This window comes from Eptatretus burgeri, chromosome 12 (assembly GCF_056783735.1).
Source record: "Eptatretus burgeri isolate ZD-2024b chromosome 12, Ebu_testis_v1, whole genome shotgun sequence".
In the NCBI taxonomy this organism is placed as follows: Eukaryota; Metazoa; Chordata; class Myxini; order Myxiniformes; family Myxinidae; genus Eptatretus; species Eptatretus burgeri.
In genome coordinates this window covers 97,328,765-97,353,954 of record NC_140972.1, presented here as the reverse complement: position 1 = coordinate 97,353,954, position 25,190 = coordinate 97,328,765, and the positions used below count along the sequence as shown (strand labels likewise).

General features: G+C 42.6%; 1 protein-coding gene across 3 annotated transcripts in view; it reads left to right on the top strand.

Moving 5' to 3' along the window:
- The window catches only part of DGKQ (diacylglycerol kinase theta), a 138,556-nt gene that overhangs the window by 97,067 nt on the left and 16,299 nt on the right, over positions 1-25,190 (top strand). For all 3 annotated transcript variants that reach the window (XM_085849026.1, XM_085849027.1, XM_085849025.1), the window contains exons 16-17: positions 11,680-11,831; positions 12,383-12,531. In XM_085849026.1, coding sequence (XP_085705152.1) covers positions 11,680-11,831; positions 12,383-12,531 — 301 coding nt within the window. The remainder of the gene's footprint in view (positions 1-11,679; positions 11,832-12,382; positions 12,532-25,190) is intronic.

Below are 25,190 nucleotides of genomic sequence, written 5' to 3'. Positions count from 1 at the left end.
AATTAATAGACGTACTAATACGTACATTAGTACATTAGTAATAGACTAATGTGGGTTGACCAAGACTTCACCTCGATGAAGGTTCACCGTCAACCCATGCTTTTCAGTTTTATATCCAGTTCACTGCTTCATGGCTTTTCAACGGACCGTCAACTTCACCACTGCATGGCTTCACAGACAGACTGTGCTTTTCATTCTTGTATATGAAGACCACAAGGGGAAATCCAGAGATGTCACTTTTTTTTATAAATTTCAGGGTTATTGCACCTGCCAATAGTTGGCAACATAAGGTTTCCTCTCACAATATTACTTTAACAAATAACCAGGGGTGTCACATAATTTATATGGTATAAAGTTTAGCCGTGCAATGAAAAAACAAGTGTTATCAAAGCTGAACAAGTAGAAACCCAGAGTTGTCAGTACTTTACTCCTGGTTATCTCCCTTTCATTCATGTTAACTGTTCCACCATAATATTCAGAGTTGAGAAACTAAAAAATGAAAGGTTGTAAAACTTTCACAGCATAAACTCTGAGCACTACAATGGCCTATTTGGTTATATCATGGGCTCCGTAGTTGGTGCATATCGTGGTTCAAGCCTGGTCAAACCTTTATTGTGACTTTTATGGGACCCACGCCGTGGCTTAATGGTTAGCTCGCCTGAGTACCCATCCTCATTCGATGTACCCACCGCCCAATCAACCTGCTTAGGTATATGATGGAGTCACATGAGGTGACTTCGGCGATCGCGGGGGTGGTTTATCCTTGGTTTCCTCCCAGTTTTCCATCATATTAAGTAGTACGGAGTAAGAAATGGAGAATCCGTCGTCATATAAGCGAAATACCCTTGAGTATGGCGTTGAACACCAATCAAACAAAAAAACAATACCGTTTAATGTTGAAAAAAATAATCTGTGATCACCAAAGTCATGTAATGTATGCTCATAACCAACAAGCATGAATTTGCTACACATCCTGGGTTAAAATTGCATGGCAATTATTAAACAAGGGAATAACCAGTGATGTCAGTTTGCAACATTGATTCGTTCTTTGCTCTTAAATTAAATAACACAGAAGCTTGGCAAATGCGACATGCTTAATTTGATCGGCCAATGATCACTCTTCCTTTTACTGGAAAAGAAATCTATATGACAGTTATTAAACAGTCCACCAAAGTCTTGAAACTTTGTTTTTCAGTTTCTTCAAAATTGACTTATCCTGACATCTCTTGTTTTCCCCTTGTGGTCTTCATATGTAGATAGACATGGATATCAAGTGAATCGGGTGAAAATCGATGATTTGTGACCTTGACCTTTAACATATTGACCTCAAACAACAGGTTTCCAGCTTTTGACTCCAATTAGGTTTAGTGAAGTTCGGATTCGAATTGTGACTTGGAGGTGATTGACAGACAAACAGATGAACAATCTCTCAGAGTGACACTTGGCAAAATGGAATGGCACTCAGCAGAGCACATACCTCTGCCAGGCTGAACAGTTTACATTTTGTATGTCACTGATAGGTCGGCTCTGAATCCGGACCTTTACCAAAATCTCATCACCTTGTTCTTGTCACCGAACCAACTCATCCACCTAGATTTGTCATAACTTGTCCACAACTTTTTGAGATATTGTGATATACAGCGTTTTTGGCCCCATTTATCAATGGTGAAGAATCACTTGAAAAATTCTCGGATCCAGATCCGGATCTTCACCAAAATTGAATCAATTTGTCCTTGTCACACACTTTTAGCCCCATCTCTCAATACTGAAGAATCTGTAAAAAAAAATTAAATAATTTTCGGATCTGGATGGATTTTCACCAAAATCGAATCAATTAGTCCTTGCCATACACCCAAATGGTCCAACAAGTTTCATCCGAATCCATCCATAACCTTTTGAGACATCGTGCTACATATCGTTTTTGGCCCTATCCTCTCGATGGTGAAGAATCACTTTAAAAATTCTCAGATCCGGATCCAGATTTGGATCTTCAGCAAATTGAAGCGTTGTTGTCCTTGGCCGGTCACCTACAAACACAAAAAATTTCAGAACGATTGCTGGAAAACTGTGGCCAAAAATCCTGTGACAAACTGACTGACTGACTGACAGACAGACAAATGCTACAAACCAACATGACGAAAAAATGTTTTCGCCAAGTAACAAGCAGGTCGTGCCGACCATTGAGAATTATGGAAACGTGAAGGAATAGATTGATTTAATGAAGGAATAGATTGATTTAATGAAGGAATAGATTGATTTAATGAAGGCATGGTCAATGTTGGGATCAAGTGTTAATGATGGGACCCAAAGTGTGCTCGTTACCACGTACGGACCACCCAAACAAATTCATGACCCTCCATATTTCCTGACTGTGCCAATACTTTAGTGACTTTCGGAGTATTTTTAATTGTATTTAATCATGCTCCAAGATGTAATTTATTTAATTACAGATGATGTTCATAAAGTTAAGTTACTTACACTCTTACCGTGAAATACAATCCAAATTTTTGCACCAAAGGTGCAAAAACAGATCCCTGTAACTATAGACCAATCAGCCTTCTCCCAATCATCAGCAAGGTTATGGAATCCATCATCGCTTCAGACATGAAATCCTTCCTCTTCTCCAATGGCTTGATTTCCAATCATCAATTTGGTTTCAGACCAGGTCACTCTACCCTAGATATGCTGCTACTGCTCTCCCATCAATGGATGGAGGTCCTCAATGCCAGACAGGAAATCCGAGCCGTATCCCTGGACATATCACGTGCTTTTGACACAGTCTGGCACCCTGCCCTACTCACCAAACTCTCTTCCCATGGTATTCAAGGCCATCTCCACTCATGGCTCGCAGACTTCCTCTCCTGTCGCAGTCAACGTGTGGCCCTAAATGGAGTTCTTTCATCCCCTCTTCCTGTGCAGGCTGGAGTTCCTCAAGGTAGCGTTCTGGGCCCTGTTCTTTTTCTGGTTTTCATCAATGATCTCTCGGACTCTCTGGAAAATCCTCTATTTCTCTTTGCCGATGACTCCACCCTCTGCCGTACCATCTGTCATCCCTCAGACCGGCAAGCAGCAGCTTCTTCGCTCACTGCAGATCTGGATAAAATCACAAACTGGTCCAACACGTGGAACATGTCTTTCAATCCAGACAAATCTCACACTCTCACTATGTCTCTTCGAAAGGACCGTTTACAAAACCCCCCCATCCACTTTCTCAACAATCCTCTGGAAGAAGTCTTTTCTTTCAAGCTTCTGGGTCTCACTATCTGCCATGACCTTTCCTGGGAAAGTCACATTTCCAACCTTGCCTCAAAAGCCAGTCGCCGACTGGGAATCCTCCGTCGTGCAAAGTCCTTCCTCGGCCCTCTTGAGCTCCTGACCACTTACAAAGCTTTTGTCCGTAGCCTGATGGAGTACTGCTCTCCCCTCTGGGCTGGTGCTCCTGCCTCCCACCTTTCTCGACTTCACGCTGTCGAAACCAGGGCTTTTAAGATCATTGGCATCTCCCGCAATGAAGCTGAGTCTTTGGGCCTCTCACTCAATCACCGCAGGTTGGTCGGTGGTCTTTCTGTCTTCTACCGACTCCTCTCCAGCCTTGCCCCCCCTGCTCTCTCTGCGATTTGTCCCCACCACATTTCCACAGGGCGCTCAAGGTCCGCCAACAACCCCCTTCTGGTAAAACTACCAAAATCACGAATCACTGCTCATCTTCACTCTTTCATTCCTCTTTTTCCCGCCTTTGGAATAAACTTCCTCACTCTATTCTTTCCCATTCTTCCCTCCAGGCTTTCAAAACAGCTGTTCACCACCACCTCTTATCTTCCCCCATCCAAATCCTCGATCTTTTCTACCCCCGATAATCCACCCAAGCCCACTTCCTTCAATTCTCCTGCTTTCCTTCCTGAAAGTCCCTTTAATGTCCATCTTCCCCTCGCCATGTTCCCCATCCCATCCCCATCCCTCTCCCTTCCACAGTTCACCTGTGTCTGTTCCCCAATGTTTTGTCCCTTCCACTCCCGCCCCTCTTGTCTCATGCCTCATTGCTGTGAGTTGTGTGTTAGCTCTCATACGAGCCTCGACCAAGGTATACAAAAAAAAAAAAAAAAAAAAAAAAAAAAAAAACAGGAATGATCATGAGTGACGATGTAACAACTTGATGATGGGAAACTTTTCAGTATAATTCTTTATCGGTGAAATATTTTTCATCGTTGGTGTAATTACATGAATCTAATCTAAAAAAACAAAAAACAAACTATTGAGTCTGGGCAAAAATGCAACAGAGGGTTTTAATAACTGTTTCCTACATGGAAATAAGCCAAGTGTTGGCTTAATGGTTAAGATGGTTGTGTTAAGATCTTAAAGGGTCTTGAGTTTGAGCCCCTGTTTGGCCATTATATAACATCAGGTGAGTTGACTCAGCCTGTCCTCCTTCTGAGGTTGGCAAAATGAGCACCAGCTTACTAGGAGGAGGGGTTACTGCATCAGCGGAACAGCCGTGCTCCCATCAATGACGAAACCAGCAGCCACAGGCTGCATACAAAGTAATAAAAGATATAAATGACTCCTGGGGGGGGGGGGGAAATCATCCAAAATTTCACAACAAAGCATGGCAGGAATCCCTTTGGAATACGTTTCTAATATGGCGGATACAATGTGTTTGGCTGAAATGCAAACTTTCTTTATTCAAGCATTCTGTGCTGACACACGACATGCGTAGGTGATGTAGATTTTGGTGGTGAAATAAAAAAAATGTACCAACTTGGTGTTGGCTTAGCGGTTAGGGTGGTGGCTTGGGATCCTAGGGTCCTGAGTTCTAGACCTGTTGGCTGCTGAATTAACACCAGGGGGTTGACCCCCACCTTCCCTTGGCCCAAGACCACTGGTAAAGGAAAAAAACACCCCGATACATTAATTGGGGTCAAGCTCATCCTCTGAAGCAAGTCTGGATGTAATCGGCCCAGAACTGTAGGAGTAGTAGTGCAACAAACAAACAAACTAGAACGGGCACTCAGTATAGCGCATACCTTCGCCAACGCTACATTTAGCCCCCCCCCCCCCAGAAACCGTTGATTGTGAGGGTATTTAATCCCATAGCACATCTGCCATCTGATGTGTGTTATGATGGCTTAAAAACATTAAATTTCCTGTGTCATATCGTATATCACAAGATTGGGCATTGAATTCACAACATTTTGGCATTGGTTGCATGCAAATTGGATAAAAATCGACTGCACTATGGCAAAATGACGATTTTGACCTTTTCATGACCTCGACCTTGACCTTTGTACTCTTAATTTTGTAATTGGTATTAGAGTGTGGGGAACAGAATTGTCAACATTTTGGTGTTGGTTTCATGCAAATCGGATAAGAATTGACCGTGTTATGACTAAAACCGCACATTTTGCAATGTCGTGACCCCCCCCCCCCTGACCTTTGACTCCCAACCGCTAATAAGGGTTATTACGTCATTGTGTCATGTCACATATCACAAGATGGGGCATTGAAGTCTGAACATTTTGGCATTAGTTGCATGCAAATTAGATACAAATTGACTGCGCTATGGTAAAAAGACGATTTTGACCTTTTCATGACCTTGACCTTGACCTTTGACCCGATCGCTCCCAAAATCTAATCAAATGGTCCTCGGATAATAACCAATCATCCCACCAAATTTGCTGCGATTCAGTTCAATACTTTTGGAGTTATGCGAATAACAAACAAACACATATATTCACAAATAAATAAATACACAGCGATCAAAACATAATCTTCACAACAAAGTTTGCGAAGGTAACAAATGCACACACAAACACACAAACATTCAAACACCAGTCCTTGCATTATATTGAGGATTACACCTTTGCTGTAAGAAAAATGGACTCTGGTGCTGAAGGGCATGTGGTCACTGTTGTCGTGACAACGGCCCGTCCGTGGAACACGTCGATAATGCGGTTAAATAGGATGTCTGTTTCCTTTACTTCGCTTTATGGAACGATTCAAGTATTTTTGATTTCTGAACCGATATCTCCCACTCTGGAACGTGTCGTTGACCATGATTCTGTCGTAACAATTTTGGTTTTACCATGAAAGTTTTAATTTGTATTTCCTGTGTTTTCCTGATGTCCAAGGTTTTCCCATTCTCCAAAGTTGTCTAATTTTTGGATCTGTTACTGAGCATCAATTATGTGCAGGAACCAATTTCAAAAGCTTCTGTTGTAATTCTTCCCGGGTCAATCACTATTTTACCTTGATAGGATGGGCACAGAGATACGTATCGGTAATGCAGGAAGGACAGTCACTTTAGTGCTATGATGTAATTTGACCGTGACACCACCACACAGGCCACAACTCTCTTTATCACACACTCCCACTCCCCAACCCCAATCTGCCATTCATTTCTCCTCCATGTACTTGTTTGAGATTTGCATAAAACTTTAATAAGACTTGAACAACCCTTGAGAAGTTTTCTGCATGGCGCCAGAGGCGGTTCGACGTGTCGATCATGAAGTCCGGTGGATTACATGACACTCGCTGTTTATTAATTAATTAATTAATTTTTGTTGAAACGCGCTGGATTTTGGTGCGTCTTCAAAACCTGACAGGCAATCGAATATGCAGCAGGAGCAGGAGAGTGGCAAGTGTATTGAGAATACAATAAAAGTTTTCAATTTCCTCTATTAACGCTCTTACATGGAACTTTTGCAATAACTCAAGTCACTGGAGTTTTGAGTGTGGATTCACTTGTGGCTCCATTATGGAATTTGCTGTTCATCACAAGTGTGTAAACTTGAAGAGCTCAGATGATATATGGTGCATCATTTCCTCGAGGTTATCCAACAGCAGTTGAAGGATTTGTAAGTTATTGTTATAAGGGACAGACAAGCAGCCCAGCTTGGATGATGCATGTCCAGGCCCGAGTGGTCGAGTCTGGGACTTTGACGAAGCGGGACCGCAGGGTGTTCCATCACATGTCACACCTTCATTTTGGAGGAGATGCTCAGCTGGATGTTTTGTCTCCTCGGTGATGGTGGCATTCCTTGGGGAAATGAATAATCTGGTGGTGTGTCACAAAAAGAGAATGTCAGTGTGCTGGTACCCTGGCTAAATTCCATATTCCTTCCTTCCGGTCTGTGCACTGCCATCACATTGTCTCTGCTTCAATCTCTGATTAGTTCTTCATCTAAGGACCATAATCAATTGTTCTTTTCAAAGGTACCATAATCATGACACAAAGAGCAGATCAAACACTCTTGTCTTGTTTATATCGTCTTGTGCTGGGATGATGCCTCCATCATTCGTGACAATACATGCTTGATGAATCGTGAATCATGATTATGAATGTCACCAGAAGTCGACCATGACTTGACTTAACTAGATAATCTACCGATATAAAACACAGTGTGTATGTCTGTCCCCCTTCATAAGGACGATTTGAGTTGGGTTTTAAAGGTCAATCTTTTAACATGACTGGTGTGTTCACTACGTTATATTTTTCAGGATAAAAAAAAAACTTGAACAACATTTTTCATAAAAGAGTAATTATGTGTTTTTTATTAGGATTGTAGATGGTGAGTTGCAAACCGGGCCACAAGGGCGGTGTACAGAGGCAATTTTTTTTTTTAATATCAATAAGTACAAGGCGTAGGGAGGCGACATCCGCTACACGTGATGTGCAACTCACACAGAGTAAAACAAGTGTTCATTTACGTCTGTAGTATGTCTAATAAATAAAGAAGATACAAGCACACCTGATGCAGGGCCGAGGCATCAGACTTTGGCACGCTCATTTAGCTTTACCATCGAAACGAAATATCCCAGAAGATAAAAAAAAATCACATTTGTACCTGTCGTGTTTTAAAGTAATGCTTCATGCTACGAAACATCATATCTTCCAGTCTCCTTGAATATTTGAGGAGTTGAAGAATAAAGAGTGAGTGGAGGAGTGGGGGGGGGGATCAGAGATTTGAGAGAGGGGGGTTGGACTATACACCACCATCCCCCCCTCCCCCACCCCCACTTTGATACAACTCCGCATTGATCAGACACGTGACCCATGAAGTCCACTTTATAAAACTGAATTCAGAATGTGATTAAAAAAAATTCAATTCATTTAAAAAAAAAAAAACATTCAAAATATATGATGGTTGCCAGACCATACAACCTATCAGGTTGAAACTTTGCACATATATTCCCCATGATTACTTGACCGATGATGTCATCAATTAAATTCTGTCGACCTACTTATCCCAAGATAACCCTCAATAATTTTCGTATTTCTCAGATAAAGTGTTCTACGTGTCAAATTCTGGCCTGGGACACCACTCAATCGATGATATCTTGAACAACACTTACTCCCCATGGGGCATACTTAATATCTGCCAAGTTTCAATTTTTTCCATGGAGCGGATTCTGAGAAAAGTAAATCTAAAGTTTTTCCTTTTTTCCAACATGGCTGCCACACCACGTGACGTATGACGTCATAATCATCATTAAACAATTCTACATTTCTACATGAGAGATGACCCTCAAAAATTTTCATACTTATCAGATGTAGCGTTCTACATATGCAATTATGACGCCATAATGAGGGCACCTATGATGTCATTAAAAAAGTCACTTATTCCTCATGAGTACTTGGCATGTGCCAAGTTTCAATTTTTTTCCATAGTGCAGTTTCAGAGATTGAGGTTCAAAGTTTTTCCATTTTTCCAACATGGCTGCCCACACCACATGACCTATGATGTCATAAATATGAAGAAAACATTCTACGTTACTCAAAAAGAACCCAGATCAAAAAGAACAATTTCTGGCTGCCAGACCATGTGGTCGATCAAGTTGAAATTTAAAACATGTATTCCCCATCAACAGTAGATCATATTTGTGAAGTTTCACTTCAATTGATTAAGCGGTTCCAGAGAAAACATTATTTAATATTTTTATTCAATCTAATATGGCTGTCAAACCATGTGACATTAATTATTCCTGAACAAACTTGTACACCCAAGGCTGGGGGAACATTTGTGTGAAGTTTCCCCTCGATCTGTTCAGCCGTTCTGGAAAATATATTTTATTTATAGGTTTTAAGGTAAATCCAATATGGCTGCCAAACCATGTGACCTATGATGTTATATGTGTGAAGGTTTTGTTCCTCATGGATATGCGGTCATACTTGTAAAGTTTCGCCTCGATCTGGTTTTCCACTTCAAACAAGTTTTTGAAGGTTTAAAAAAATAAAAAAATTCAAATATGGTTGCCGAGTCATGTAACCGATGACGTCATTATTATTATAATTTTTTTCTGTGGACCACCTTATCCCTAAATTACCCTCACAAATTTTCATACTGATCAGATGTTGCGTTCTTCATATGCAATTATGACGTCATAAAGAAGACACCTATGATGTCAAGAACAAAAAAAATCACTCATGCCCCATGAGGTGTACTTGCTTTGTGCCAAGTTTCAATTTTTTCCTTGGTGTGGTTTCAGAGACACCACGGCTGCCACTCCACGTGACCTATGACGTCATAATTATTGAAACATTCCACAATGATGAAAATTTCGTCTCAATCCACCAAGCAGTTGCGGAGAAAAACACTAAAGTTCTGTGCGGACAAACAAACAAACAAACAAACAAACAAACGGACCCAAATGTAATACCCTCTCCTTCGGCAAGGGTAATAAACCAGAAAATGCCGATGGAGGAATATTGTAGAACAAAAAAATTCAGAAAAATGAACATAAAATCAATAGGGTCCCAGCCTGTTAGGCTTGGTACCATAATAACCATAATAATATTGATAATAATTGATATTTATTAAGTGCACATATCAGTCAATGAAGCCAACTCTCCTTGTATCGGGTATGTTATATGTAAATAAATTTATAACGACTGACCATGTAGTGACCACCTGGTATAACCTAACCAGAGTCCATTTTATAGTGGAAGGTGCAGAGCGGGTTACCTGTCATACTGGTCATTCTTATATCCATACAGGTATTGATAATCAATTTGATGAGGTATGTGTCCAAAGACTTTCAGTTACAAAGTTATAAAACATTTTATTTCAGACACCTTCATGACACACTTCTTCTTTCTTTCTTTTTAATTTTTTTTTTTTGTATGCAAAGTGAAGGCTCATGGAAGAGCGAGAACAATGAAAAGATCAGGATGCAACATAACAAAAGGAACAGCAGAAAGAGAAAGGGGAAACACCAACAGCAGGGCCAAGAGACAAAATAGAGGGAGACGGACAAACGAGGGATTCTGGTATGGATGAGGGGTGGTGGAGAATGCAGGGAGGGGTGGATAAGATGGATACATGAGCAAATTCTCAGGAAGGAAAAATTGTAATTTTGGATGGGTGCAAGACCATAATGGAGGCGATGGAAGACAGAGACCACCAACCTGTCTGCGATGTTGAAGTGATAGGCTCGTAGACTCAGCTTTGTCATAGGAGATTCTAATAATCTTGAAGGCCTTGGTATCCACGGCATCAAGTTGAGCAAGATGAGGCAGAGGGGCCAGCCCAGAGGGGAGAGCAGTACTCCATCAAGCTGTGGACGAATGCTTTGTCGGTGGATAGGAGTTCAGGTGTGCCAAGGAAGGGTTTTGCACGACGGAGGATGCCCGGTCGGCTACTGGCTTTGGAGTTCGACTTTGAAATGTGGTTTTCCCAAGAAAGATCATGGCTGATAATGAGATTCAGGCATTTCAATGTCTGAACTTCCTCAAGAGGATTCTAAATAAAGTAGATGTGGGGGTGGCAGTTTGCCAGACATTAGAGAGAGAGAGAGAGAGAGAGAGAGAGAGAGAGAGAGAGAGAGAGAGAGAGAGAGAGAGAGAGAGAGAGAGAGAGAGAGAGAGAGAGAGAGAGAGAGAGAGAGAGAGAGAGAGAGAGAGAGAGAGAGAGAGAGAGAGAGAGATAGATAGATAGATAGATAGATAGATATATATATATATATATATATATATATATATAAATATATATATATATATATATATATATATATAGATATATATATATATATATATATATATATATATATATATATATATAGAGAGAGAGATATAGAGAGATATATAGCGAGAGTGTGAGATTTGTTGCGATTGAAAGACGTATTCCAAGTGTTTGACCAGCTTTCGATTTTTTTCAATGTCTGAAGAGAGGGAAGAGGCTGCAGCCTGCCTGTCCGAAGGATGAAGGATGTCATGGCAGAGGGTGGATTTGTCAGCAAATCGATATAGAGGATTTTCCAGAGTCAAAGAGATCATTGATGAAGATCATGAATAGGAATGGGCCCGTAGCACTGCCTTGGGCACTGCAACCTTGACAGGGAGAGGAGATGAAAGGCTCGTAGGAGAACTTGTAACTTATTTATTTATTTGTTGATATCTTACTCATGGAAGAGCTTGTACATAAATAACATGCAAGACAAAGATGTGAGTAAATTTCAATGTTGTTAAGCATTAATTGCAAGGACATGAATACACAATGGGTAAATAAATATGGGATATGGGAATTTAACCTTGGATCCCAGCATCACAACTTATTTATGGAAAGCTTCTTATACAAGCCTGATAAGAAATTTGTTGTGATGATTGAAAATTTCATGGAAATTCTGCTGATAATTTATTTGGACTTTTTGTTGTTTCATATACATCCTTCACTGTTACCAATGTAGGTTAAGCTGCTCCCTGATGGTTGTCAACCACTTGTTGTGCTTGTTAACCCACGGAGCGGTGGTCTCCAAGGAAGAGAGCTGCTGCATAGCTTCCGGCAGCTACTGAACCCACACCAGGTCTTTGACATCTCCTTAGGAGGACCTTTACCAGGGTAAGCTTCCAGTGTGAGCCTCAATGCATTTTCTCTGATGACCGTCACCAACCCCTCACCCCCTAGCGACCAACCCTCGCCGCCCCATCACAATTTATATCTCGGAACCTTCCAAAACATGTGGGGTAATTATACTCTGTTCTTGATAATGGAAATGTAAGAGATAATTTGTGAAATTATGACAATTATTTTTGCAAAGTAAAGGATAGTTTGGAATCTGCATGCTGGTGAGTGACAATAATTGATTTGAAAGATTCTAAAAGCTCGAGCTTGTGTTTGTCTGTTTTACCTGCAATGCCTGCCATGCTGTGCTGATGCCCCAATTCCCTATTTTGTCATTTACTTTAATTCCCCTTGTGTCAATGTGATGCCTAATCGTAAACCTACAAATTGAAATTTAGGCCCCGATAAAACCAACGTTCCTTTTTGTTTGTCATGTTATTTGCAAAGTGTTGAAGGAACAAATGCAATGATTGTATTGGAATCACACTGACTGTCTTCCTGGGTTTGTACTCTGACTCATCATCGACCCCATCACCATTCCTTACCAGCCTGCACGTGTTTCGCTCTGTCCCTGCGTTCCGAATACTTGTATGTGGAGGTGACGGCACTGTGGGATGGGTGCTATCCACACTCGAGGAGATAAAAGGTGGACTTGCCTGCCAGGACCCGCCTGTAGCTATACTCCCTCTTGGTACCGGTACGTATGTTTATTTCATACTCTGTACAGAGTGGCCTGAAAGTCGCTTTACCCCTCCCCAGCAAAGTGCAAGTATTCATTCTTAAACACTTTTAATATACAGCTTTTATTGTGCAGTACTCACAATAATTAATCAGGCATTGTATCTGTATGTACTCCATCATTCTCCATGGAGGGGGAGAGCAGAGGGAAAGGGAGGGACGTGCGAGAAATTTCAGGGTAAAATGATTCTCGGGACACCCTGTACAATGTACACAAGGGAAGAATTAAAAAAAATTTAAAAATCGAGGGAGGCGTGAAGCGCCCCTCCCTTAATACGGGACAGTTTCTCTGTAATGCAACTTTAACACAGGGACTGAAAATTCGTTTCTCGGCTTCTACTGGAGGAAATCGGTTGCAAGTTTCAAAAGTAAATCCTTTGTACGTCGAGGTAATATGTTCCAAGTTTCAGCAACGTCCGTTTCCGCATCCTTAAGTTTTTTTTTTAACGAAAACCCTCGAAGTTCACGTTGGTGTCTATCAGTCTGTCTGTCCGTCCGTCCATCTGCCCAAAATGTTTTGGAACTCGTATCTCGAAGGCTATACATTGAAACTACCTGAAACTTGGAATATACATCGGACAATACATCTAATTAAAGGCTTTCGAAGCAAATTCCATCTAAGTGCCATAGTTTCTTTTTGCTGGTTTTTGCTCATAGGGGCAAATCCCCAAAAGATGGACGAAGAAAAATTTCAACTCTTGTAGAGAAACAATCAAATTTGAGGGGCTCATAACTTAAGAGCTCTTGGATGAAAGTTCGTGAAGTTTTGAATATGAATAGAGGGACACTTGTTGAGACTTCGAAGTTGCATAATTAGGGACATAGCAAAAATTGGGGACACCGTTGAAGAGGACTTTCAAAAAAAAGATATCAGTTTTTCAGGTGCTCAAACTCAAGAAGATAACTGGCTGAAACATGGAATACCATATGTAATATATACAGAGAAACCGTTCCATTCTCAGGGAAAAATTCCAGGGGCATAGAGAAGGCCTCGTTATATGGTATGTACCATGTGGCAAACATTAGAAAAGAAGGGACATTGCATAGCTTGTGGACAATGCCAGATGATAGAAAATAAGGCACATTCAAAAAAATCTTGTGTGCATGCTGTACTACCCTTGTGTTCTGAGGAGGAACCAAGTAATGATCAAGAAAAGTTTATATAAATGTGTGCCGTACATACAGTATATTGGTTAAAACCCGTCAGTACATAAAGTACCTCTGCCTTGCAGCAACTGCTGACTGTACATCCTGATCGGGCACGGACTGTACCGCAGTTGAATGTAGGGTGTTGAGCAAGCGGCCAAAACACTCAAGGAAGTACTCCATTTAAATATACCGGGAGCCCAGGGGGGTCAGCCGAGCTGGAAAGTTAAGCAATTTTCATGTATATAGCAATGGTCCATGTGCATGTCCATATAAGGAAATGGATGTCTGCTGGGCACATTCTGGTGGGTGTGGTCAAAAGGGCCATTAGAAAGGGACCCCAAAATGGAGCTAGATCAGCTCTGTGAGTTAACCTGATGAAACCTAGTTGAAAATGTTCGGCATGGTCCCGAATATTATGTATGACCATTGCCAGACATTTTCAGTGGTGTGGTGTGCCCGCCAGAAACCCCCGAATGCCCCCACCCCCAAAATTGAACTCGATCAGCTCATGAGTTAACCCGGTGAAACCTACTGGAAAATGTTTGGCATCGTCCCAGATATCATGAATGGCTACTGCCAGACATTTTCAGTGGTGGGATGTGCCCGCCAGAAACCCCTGAATGCCACCACCTCAAAATTGAGTTAGATCAGCTTGTGATGTAACCTGATCAGAATAACATTGAGAATAAAATACAATGGAATAACAGCAACATAACTTTTGAAAATCAGATGTTTTATTTCAAGTAATGGGAAAAGAAGGGATTTCTAAGGTATAACACGTCATTTGTCGTGGGTGTTGTAAAGACGCTGATGTTATCTGTTAAATGTAATACAATGCCGAAACTATTATTTCCCTTTAAGTTCGTAAAATTAAAGAGTGTTTCCGAGATTTTGGTTGGATAAATTGCGTACTGCTGAAACAGGTATGGATTAATCAGGGGAACAATTTATAGAAATGTCAATTGCAGTAGATGCTATCAATGTTTTAAACATGAATACAAAACACTTCTACTCATTGATTGTAGAGAGAAAAAAAAAACAGAACCTGATGTATTTAATATTTGGCAACAACGATGAGCTGTGGTACTAAAACACAAAGATGAGCTTTGGTACTATAACGCATGCCAGAGCTCTTTTGCACGAGTTGAAATATGAACTGATTTCTAGCTTGCCTGTTCGAAGAACAGAGAGCTATAGCGATACCCCTGGCGTGAGCGTGAGCATGAGCGTGAAAATGTTAAAGTTTTTGATGCAAGTTATTTTTTCCTTTCTAATGTTTTTATCGACCACACTTTTTTATACGCCCGATATATATATATATATATATATATATATATATATATATATATATATATATATATATATATATACATATATATATATATATATATATATATATATATATATATATATATATATTGTTGTGGTTGACGAAATTTGCAAACCACCATTCAGGTCCCTTAGGTGAGATATCTCTGTAAGTATATGTGTAGTTCGGCCCAAACCCGTTGTTTCGAGGGAATAAATGTCATTCATTCGGGCTGCGACCCCTCTAGATAGCCGTTTTTCTTTTACTATCTTTATTTTGGACCAGCCGCCATTACTACCACCACCAACCACGTCTCAACAGCCATCACACAACAACCACCAACCGCAACGCCGCTTCACAACAACAGCCACGACCTTTACCGTCACAACTCGCCCTCGCAACCATCGCAACACCGTCATTCCCACGCCGCTTGTGGGCACCGATACTGGACTCGTGCAGGGCGCGCACCGAGCAGGGGTGCAAAAGCGCCGGCCTTTCCGAAGAAAACGGATCAAAAACGACTCACGCCCACTTCTGTTCCGTCCTATCGGTGAGCGTGGGGCGATTTGGCCCGCCTCCAGGTACGTTGGAGTGTGGTCGCTATATGCAAATTCATGGATCAAAAAGCATTCACGCCCACTTTTCCTCGGTCCAATGGGGAGCCAGTTAGAGGTGAAGGGTCGGAGGTAAAGGGTCGAAGGTGAAGGAGCGAGGCCACGGGGGATATAAACGACCGCGTTCGTCAGTCAATGGAGTTGTTGGTGGAGCTGGGAAGAAGTGGTAGTAGTCAGAGTGAAGAGGACGGAGCTGTGGAGAGGTGGCGGCGGCGAAGGCGGTCGAGGGGGTGCTCGTGTCGGAGTCGGGGAGCTGCGGAGGGAGAGGCCGGCGGCGCGACCGAGGTCGTGGTGGAGACGCTCGTCGCGGGACCCGAGACAGGGAGATATCCTCCTTCCCCCCGAGCATCAACAACCCCCTCCTGTTTCCCCCCGCGCTGAGATAGTGCGAGAAGGGGGCCCCGTTCCCACCCCATACCAAGCAGTCCCAGCGAGGCCCGCGGAGTCGGGGCGCCAGCGCCATTTCGCGGCTCATCACCAGAAGGGTAGGCCCGACGCGGTCTCGGCCCCAGGCCCGCCTCATCGTTGAGGGTGGTCCTTTTCTTTTGGGTATATGTGTTGTCGGCGCCGTCTGTGAAGTAAAACTGCATAAGTGTTGCCGTGTGCTCGCGTAGTCGGTAATAGATCTGCATTGTGTTTCTCTTTTATATTTGCTTTTTGTGTAATATTGTGTTTCTCCTTCTTTTATATTTGCTTTTGGTGTAATTGTATATGTGTGCTTTCCGTTCATCGTGAAATAAATGTGCTTTATGTTGAACTGTTTTCCCGCTTCGCTTCGTCTTTTCCTCTATTGAATCTCCATCTTACTTCACGTAAAGGGTTGGTCGTGGGCTAAAATGCCCGATAATTAATCGAACCGTCGAGGCCGACGATAACACCGCTCGGTTATCCCGATAGTATGGAACGGGTCGCTTAAAGTGGCCCGTGTCCGAAGTCGACCTGCGGCGCGGTGCGATCGCCCGGTCTACCCTCCGTGTGGGTACTTAGGTAGGTCGAATTTGGCGAGCAACCCTATCCCACGCGGGGGCCGATTGGCACGATCGTGGTGAGGCCGAAAGGTCCACCCGTGACTAGTTCCCGGCGTTAGTCCGAGAGGGTCACGACGGGATTGTCCGTCCGGTGGGCGACGTGCCGCGATTCGAGTTACGTGGCCGTTCGCACGCCGGCGGGCGCGAATCCGCAACAATATATATATATATATATATATATATATATATATATATATATATATATATATATATATATATATATATATATATATATATATCTGGGCATATAATGTGATGTCTGTCTGTCTGTCTGTCTGTCTGTCTGTCTGTCTGTCTGTCTGTCTGTCTGTCTGTCTGTCTGTCTGTCTGTCTGTCTGTCTGTCTGTCTGTCTGTCCGTCCGTCCGTCCGTCCGTCCGTCCGTCCGTCCGTCCGTCCGTCGATCCGTTCCCGTCCGCACTCTAACTCCCAAAGTTTTCAACTTTCACGTTTCATATTTCGTACATAGGTACAGACTGTGGAGACGGTGTGTCGCGACATATGATCGTCATCTAAAGTGGTTGCCATGGCAACCAGGATGCTTTTTTCCATGTAGTAGCACAATTCTGTATATACCTTCTTGTTCGGGCATATATTGTGCTTACTTGCACTCTTGTTACTGATTACAATATACAAATACATATATTGCTTTAAAATTATTTGGATCAGACTTCACTGCAATGCTTTATAAAAAATATTATTCGACGAGTCTTTTAAAAACGATAAATGTATAAACAGGTGAGCATTGGGTGGCTTTGACACCAAGTCTGTTTTTTTTTTAACAGTAAACCAAACGAAAGAAATGACAGAAGCTAGGTAGAAAGATTGTTTGACATGCTACGGTACAGAATTTGATTTAATTTGTCTGTACATTTATGTTTTGTAATGTGATTATCATATGATGAAACAATAAAGTCCTTCGAATGAGGCAAAGAACAAAAAAAATGAATGACCACTTGACATTTTCTGTGGTGGAGTATGCCTTCCAGACACCTGGAACTCCCTCCCCAACTCCAAAATACAGAACTCGATCTGAGCTCATGAGTTACCAATCCCGATGAAAGTGACTGAAAATGTTCAGCATAATATGATACTGTATAGCCCATATGAATGACCACAAGCATATGTCAGCCATTCATTCAAACACATTCAAATTCTCTAGAGTTGTCTCCTATCAGTAATCGCCATCTTCCTCCTCTGATTCTGAGTCTTCACTCCATGCTTCGCCATCTGAATCTCTCAATAATCCATCAATACTTTCTACTTCCAACTCCGACTCGCTGTCACCTTCGACCTCCATGTCCTCTGCGTCGTTACTGCCATTCGCAAACAAACTGTCTGGTATGGCTGGCCCTTCAAACCAGGTTGTCTTCAGGATGTTGTCATTCACAGACCATCCATAATCGGTTGGTGACAAACCGTCCCCAGGAGATGCTGTCACGGCATGTGTCTACAATGCTGTTCCATATTGCGTTCGTCGAATCTTCATGTCAAGGGTCCGACGAGAAGGTGGCAGCAGCGCACAGTCGATCCGTTTGATGTTTGCTAATGGATTCTCCTGAATGTCAATGAAAGACATGATTAGAGATGTAAGGTATTTTAATTTTATAATGATGATCATATTCTCAGTTTCTCGTTCCTTAATTACCTGATCAACTCACTCACTGTAGCTTATACAGTGTCCTGTTCTGTTCAGAATCTGCATGGCCAGTTTTGATCATGTGAGGGATGCAAGCCCGAGACCCACGGCAGTGTGTTTCCATGGTTTTATGCTACCACAAGCGACGTTGTGAATGACATCCGATGCCATTGCAGTTACCTTTCTGTCGACTGTAACCTTGTGTGCACCATTGAAAGTTGGTGTCATGCCACCAAGGAGACATCTGAAGAACAGGTCCAGCTGTGCTGGTATCTCTGTGGCGAATTCCTTCAAATTTTGTACTGTTGCAGGATTTGGGGTCTTGGTCTTCGGGAGCTGCATAATCAGAGATCTAAGATGGAGAGCGGCCCATCTTAACTGAATATCCTGTTCATACCGTTTAGAATCCTCATGAAGGTGAGTCTTGTCACCTTCTTCTGCAAGAGCAGAACTATAGATGAAGTTGCCTTTCCGATGGTCTGCCAGTTTTATTGCGATTACTTCTTTGAAATGTTCTTTTACCTTCCTGGTAATATTTTGAGCTGTGTCGGCCTGGACGTCTGCCCCATCTCCACCGACACTGGTGTACTCCTCTTTGTACATGCCAAGTAAATCACTAACTAACACAGATCGTTGCTTTTCTACCACCTCATTCTGGATATATGAAAGCAGAGATGCAAATGCTCTCTTGTGGTAGGACTGAGACGAGCTCCCTTCATTGGGCCTATCTTGATCATCAGTCTCCCTCAGGAACTGGACACAGCAGAATTTGTGGTATTCTGCTTCCTTTGCGATCAGGTCCACGCTACTCCGAATGAGACTCTTGATAAGTTCGTTTTTAGAAGACTTTACCCGATGGCAAAGTGACTCACAACCGGCAACTGTCGCTATCTTCAGTCTGGGCTCCTCTTTTCTATTTTTCTTCTTACGGCTTTTGTCACAGAAAATACAAGTCCATTTCAACAGGCCCTGCTGATCAGACTTGGGAAGGACACTGCATCGTCTTGTTTGGATAGAAGTCTTTTTGGCGGTTGGTTCATCATCAGGTGGCAGGGGTTCTTTCGGACGCTTCACTGCTGTGTAATGCTTATGACAGGAAGGGTGATAGCTTACATTAGATTCGTGATCACTGCTTACCAAAATCTTTTGTGTGACCTCAAAGTATTTGTCAGATTTCAAATTTTTACGCAAGGCAGCAGCATTCTTTACTGTTGTCCATGTCCTGTCACTGAACTTTCTCAGCTTGCCGTCCCCTTCTGTGCACTTGTGACATTTATAGCATCTTGAAACACTGTCAGCGTCATTGTTCTGGAATGAAAATAAGGTCCGTTAATGTGGAGTAGAAATTAAATGGTCCAGGGACCATATGATCACATGTGGATATAACTGTCAGCTCGGCAACCACATAATGTTTGAATCGATATTCTGTGCAAATAAATTGACCGTAACCTTTGATCTAATAACCCCAAATCTAATCATGTTGCCTCTTCTTCCAAGTGCATACAGGTAAAAATTTTGACGAAAATCCTTTCAACGGTTCTTAAGATCGTGATAACGAGACTCGGACGGACGGACAACCTGAAAACATAAATTTGTGGCGGAGGCATAATGACGTTTGACATTTGTTTATGGGAATTCCGAATTTCACCTCTGTCCTTGAAGTTACAAAATTATGCTGACTCAGTCGACATTTTGAGAGGAGATTTCTCTGGTGGCTTGCTGAGTGGTATCTTCTCAGTGCTTTAGAATGTGCCAATTAAGATTCATTAGCCATACCTCTTGATTGACAATAGTGGATGAACGATTTGATCCTTGGGCTGACTCTCCCAGACATTGCTCTTCTGAAGTCACACATGTTTGTTCTGGATCCATCCTCCTGGGTGATTCTTCCGAACCTTGCTCTTCTGAAGTCATCCTCCTGGCTGACGTCGATATAATCCAAAGCTGAAAGAATAGAATAATGTATTGTATAAAAAAAAATCCCCAGAGCCACACTTTTGCTAACACCCATTATGAAAAGAAATGACTGCAGTAATATTAAATATTAATTGAGGGGAATCAAAATTGACATTTATCGTGGTATGGGCATTAGCTTACCTTGAGGGAAATGGTTCAGTAACATGTACAAGAATTATCATAATGGTCCAGTCAGACATGAAAAATATATGCCTTCATTTCCCTCAATCAAGAAAAGAGTATACGTTCATTGTTTCGCTTTGAAATTAATGGCCGTAGACCTAAGCATATTGGCTCCACTTGTAGTATATAGTGTGAGTAACCTTGGCTGCATAAGGTTCATTGAAATATCTATATCAGTCGATAAAGTCGGCCTAATTAATGGACAAGTGGCCCTCCATATGACGGATGGACATCATCAGCAGGAGTGTGAGGGTTAGGTGAATCCTATGTCATTTGTGATTAGGCCTCGGCGCTATTCTGGTAACATACCCGTACCTGATGGATTCAAAGGGATGTACATGTACATGTACCACTTTGCACCACCATAAACACATTTATTTTGAGTATAGGTACAAAGGAGAGACTTCTCTTAAATCTTTAAGGTTTTAAAGCTTGATTAATGACATAATAGGTAGTAACATGATATCTTTGGGGAGCAATTTAAGTAACAAAACTTACCTCTCAGACTGCGTCGAATATCTTCTTGGATGTGTTGATGACTCTGATCCTCAAGAAAATAAGTTGGGTTGCAGTGCAAAGAGAACTTGACTACTCAATTCCTATTTTAAAACTGACACGTATACCGGTAAAAGTGTCACAAAACGTAATACATCTAAAGTAACACGCCTGGCACCTTAATGTTGTCGAGGTTCAGGCTTGATCAAATACATGCTATATTGATAATTGTGAGTAAATTACAATGCCACAGAATCAAGACATGCATTGGGCTTTTTCTCAGAATTCCGTCTGGCTCAATGGAGGGCAGGCATTTTGGGGTGTCTGGCAGGCACATGCACTCCGCCACTGAAAATTCATGATACACAGAGTTATGCTGAACATTTTTCAGGAGGTTTCATCAGCGTAACTCATGAGCTGATCTAGCTCAATTTTGAGAGTGGGGGCATTCGGGGCATCTGGTGGGCACACCCCACCACTGAAAATGTCTGGCAGTGGTCATACATGATATTTGGGACTATGCCGAACATTTTCAACTAGGTTTCATCAGGTTCACTCACAGAGCTGATCTAGGTCCATTTTTGGGTCCCTTTCTAATGGCACTTTTGACCACACCCACCAGAATGTGCCCGGCAGACGTCCATTTCCTTACATCGACATGCACATGGACCATTGCTATATACATGAAAATTGCTTAACTTTTCAGCGAGGCTACCACCCCTGAGCTCCCGGTCTAAAATTGTTGGCAAGCGATAACTCTGTCCGCATGTACAAACTATGGCCGAATTAGACAAATGAACACTTTTTTTGTCAGTCATAACTGCTGCTAAGTTTGATTCTGGAACTTAAATTTTGTAATTCAGCTTGGTTTAAGAGATTCTCGAGGTTAGGACATGTGTGGAAATGAAATAAAGCCATGAACGCTGGTGTCTCAGGGCGTTCGTAAGCATTGCAATGTACCCAGCGATTCGTAGCTATGATGATCAGGTATTTGATAATATGAGTGAGGAAAGTGGAAAAAAACAAAAAAACTTCGTGAAGAAATCGTTGCGGCCTGTTCCAAGTTTAGACATTCTGAACAGGCCAAAAAATATGGTGGCTTCAGACCCCCTCGAGGTAACCCGGGATACACCTTAAGACCCCAAACAGCGAGGTGGCTGAGGATTGCCTGATGAAGGATGTAATTAAATAAGGTGGTTAATTATCTTCAAAAGGGGTGTTTTAACTAACCCAAACACCCAATTTTCACTCTTGCACTTCCTTGCAGTATTCTAGTTATGCATGTAAAGTTTCAGGCTGCTAGATTTTATGGTTTTGGAGGTATGGAGGAGATACACGCACACACTGATATTTATTAGTGGAGGTGTGTGTGTGTGTGTGTGTGTGTGTGTGTGTGTGTGTGTGTGTGTGTGTGTGTGTGTGTGTGTGTGTGTGTGTGTGTGTGTGTGCATGTGTCTTGCTTTTGTAAGTCCTGCAGTTTTCAGATTTGGAGCTTGGAGCGATTTAATGCATTTTATGATACGATTCTCCATGATATACTCTCATGGATTAATTAAAGTGTATCATCAAAATATTATGTTGGTTTTGAGGATCGGATATTGTCCGGATTAAATAAGTGTCGAAATCTGGAGTGAAATATAATCTATCTATAATTCCAGCAATGTGTGTGTGTGTGTGTGTGTGTGTGTGTGTGTGTCTGCGACCGCTGCTTCTCGACAACCGCCAGTCCGATCTGATTGAAACTTGCCAGGAATATTGCCGGGGACCTGCGGATGTGCCTTTTCAAGGTTTGATATTAATCGGACGAGCGGTTCACAAGATGCGGCCATTTTATTGCTTTTTTCAGTGTTGGAAAGGTGTATATATCGCAGCTAAAGTGTCGTTCCAAATTATCACCTTATCATGCCATTTTTTTTTATGGTCCATGTGTTTAACACATGATTTACCAATCCGATCTGATTGAAACTTGCCAGGAATATTGCCGGGACCCGCGGATGTGCCTTTTCAAGGTTTGATATTAATCGGACGAGCAGTTCACAAGTTACGGCCATTTTATTGCTTTTTTCAGTGTTGGAAAGGTGTATATATCGCAGCTGAAGTGTCGTTCCACCTTATCACCTTATCATGCCATTTTTATCCAAAGATATCTCAGAATAATGATAACAGCATATTTATAATAATAATAGCACAATAATTGGCAGTAATAAAAAGAATAACGTGATACAATGACCAATGTCTGTCAACCAATAATGACCTATATATTGTCTGTCAACCAATAATGACCAATAACGTCTGTCAACCAATGACAGGACACGGTGCTATGATGCCACAATGCTTCCTCTTTTTTTTTTTTAATATGATGTCACAATTGACTCTGGGACCTGAGTATGTGCCTTTTCAAAGTTTGATATCGTTCTTCTTCATATTCTTCATCAAGATTTGAATTAATTGTTATGCTTGGTAGACATTTGTGAATACATTGACAGAGAGGTGAGAAAGGAGGGGCGAGAGAGTGGGGGGAAGAGGGGGGGAGAGGGGGGGCGAGAGAGAGGGGCCCGCACCTACGGGCCCGCACTAGTTTAAAGAAATAACGAGTCTTATAACCAAGTCGATATACCTATTTACTTGAAGCAAGCGAGACTATCTTCCCCCCTCCTCCATACATACACAAGAAAATGTGACATTTCCAAAGCATTAAACTTATATTTTTCTTCTGTTTGGAGAATTATATTGAGTTAACCAAAAATTTAGGAATGTGCTAAAATTAACCATCTTCATTGAGCTGTATGATTTTATGCATTCACTACTGGACCTCGTGCCCTCTCCCCCAGAGGGAATGCCTATCCATAGCGTCTGCCAGATCTGTGCTTATATTTTAGGAGGTTTCATAAGATGCTCTATGGGGAATCAAAGCAAATCTGGTAAAGAAAAAAGTTATAAAGTTTGCACGGACCCCGAAACGATGCACCACGTGACACGTACACAGACGAGCAGGCAAGATGGCAGATTATCTGCAATGTTTATTTCACAGGCAATTGAACTTTGCGATGTCTCCAGGGTTGTTCTGTATTCAGCTGCAACTCATTTGTGGATAAAGTAATCATTTGAATGAATTCATTTTATTTCATTAACTGCCACGTACGCAGTGAAGAACGGCTTTAAAGTTAGAGATCCTACATGATATGCAATGACAGCCTGGCCAACCGTTCCTTTTCCACCATTTCAGTGGAGTGCTTGCATAGGTGGTTAAGCCACTTGCCGTCACCCTGAGCGAGCGGTTCGTGCTCTGTCACAGTAGCGGTACCATGCCACATCCTTCTGAGCTAATCGTTCACTCACTGCGGACGCTTTTGCCTGCCATGTCATTAAGAGCGACTGTTTTGTGCTCTGTCGCCCTGAGCGAGTGGTTCGTGCTCCATCGCCCTGAGCGAGTGGTTCGTACTCCGTCGCCCTGAGCGAGTGGTTCGTGCCCCGTTGCCCCGGGCGAGTGGTTCGTGCTCCATAGCCCCGGGTGAGTGGTTCGTGCTCCATAGCCCTGGGCGAGTGGTTCGTGCTCCGTCGCCCTGGCCGAGTGGTTCGTGCTCCGTCGTTCTGGGCGAGTGGTTCGTGCTCCGTCGTTCTGGGCGAGTGGTTTGTGCTCTGTCGCCCTAAGCGAGCGGTTCGTGCTCCATCACCCTGAGCGAGCGGTTCGTACTCCATCGCACTGAGCGAGCGGTTCGTGCTCCGTCACCCTGAGCGAGCGGTTCGTGCTCCGTCGCACTGAGCGAGCGGTTTGTGCTCCGTCGCCCCGAGCGAGCGGTTCGTGCTCCGTCGCCCTGAGCGAGCGGTTCATACTCCGTCGTCCTGAGCGAGCGGTTCGTACTCCGTCGTCCTGAGCGAGCGGTTCGTACTCCATCGCCCCAAGCGAGCGGTTCGTGCTCCGTCGCCCCGAGCGAGCGGTTCGTGCTCCGTCGCCCTAAGCGAGCGGTTCATACTCTGTCATCCTGTGCGAGCGGTTCATGCTCCATCGCCCCGAGCGAGCGGTTCGTGCTCCGTCACCCTGAGCGAATTGTTGTGAAATAACACCCGATTTCCGAGTGATTTGCTGTATTAACGTGTTTTCTAAATTACCGAGCCAAATTATTTTTTTACCCGTCACACGCAGCTGTTTATTAAGATTAGTGTTTGTGAACATATCCCTGAAACATCTAAATAAATGCAATGTTCTTTTTTGGTGAAAGCTACTCATGGTTTTTGAGTTGTTGTCG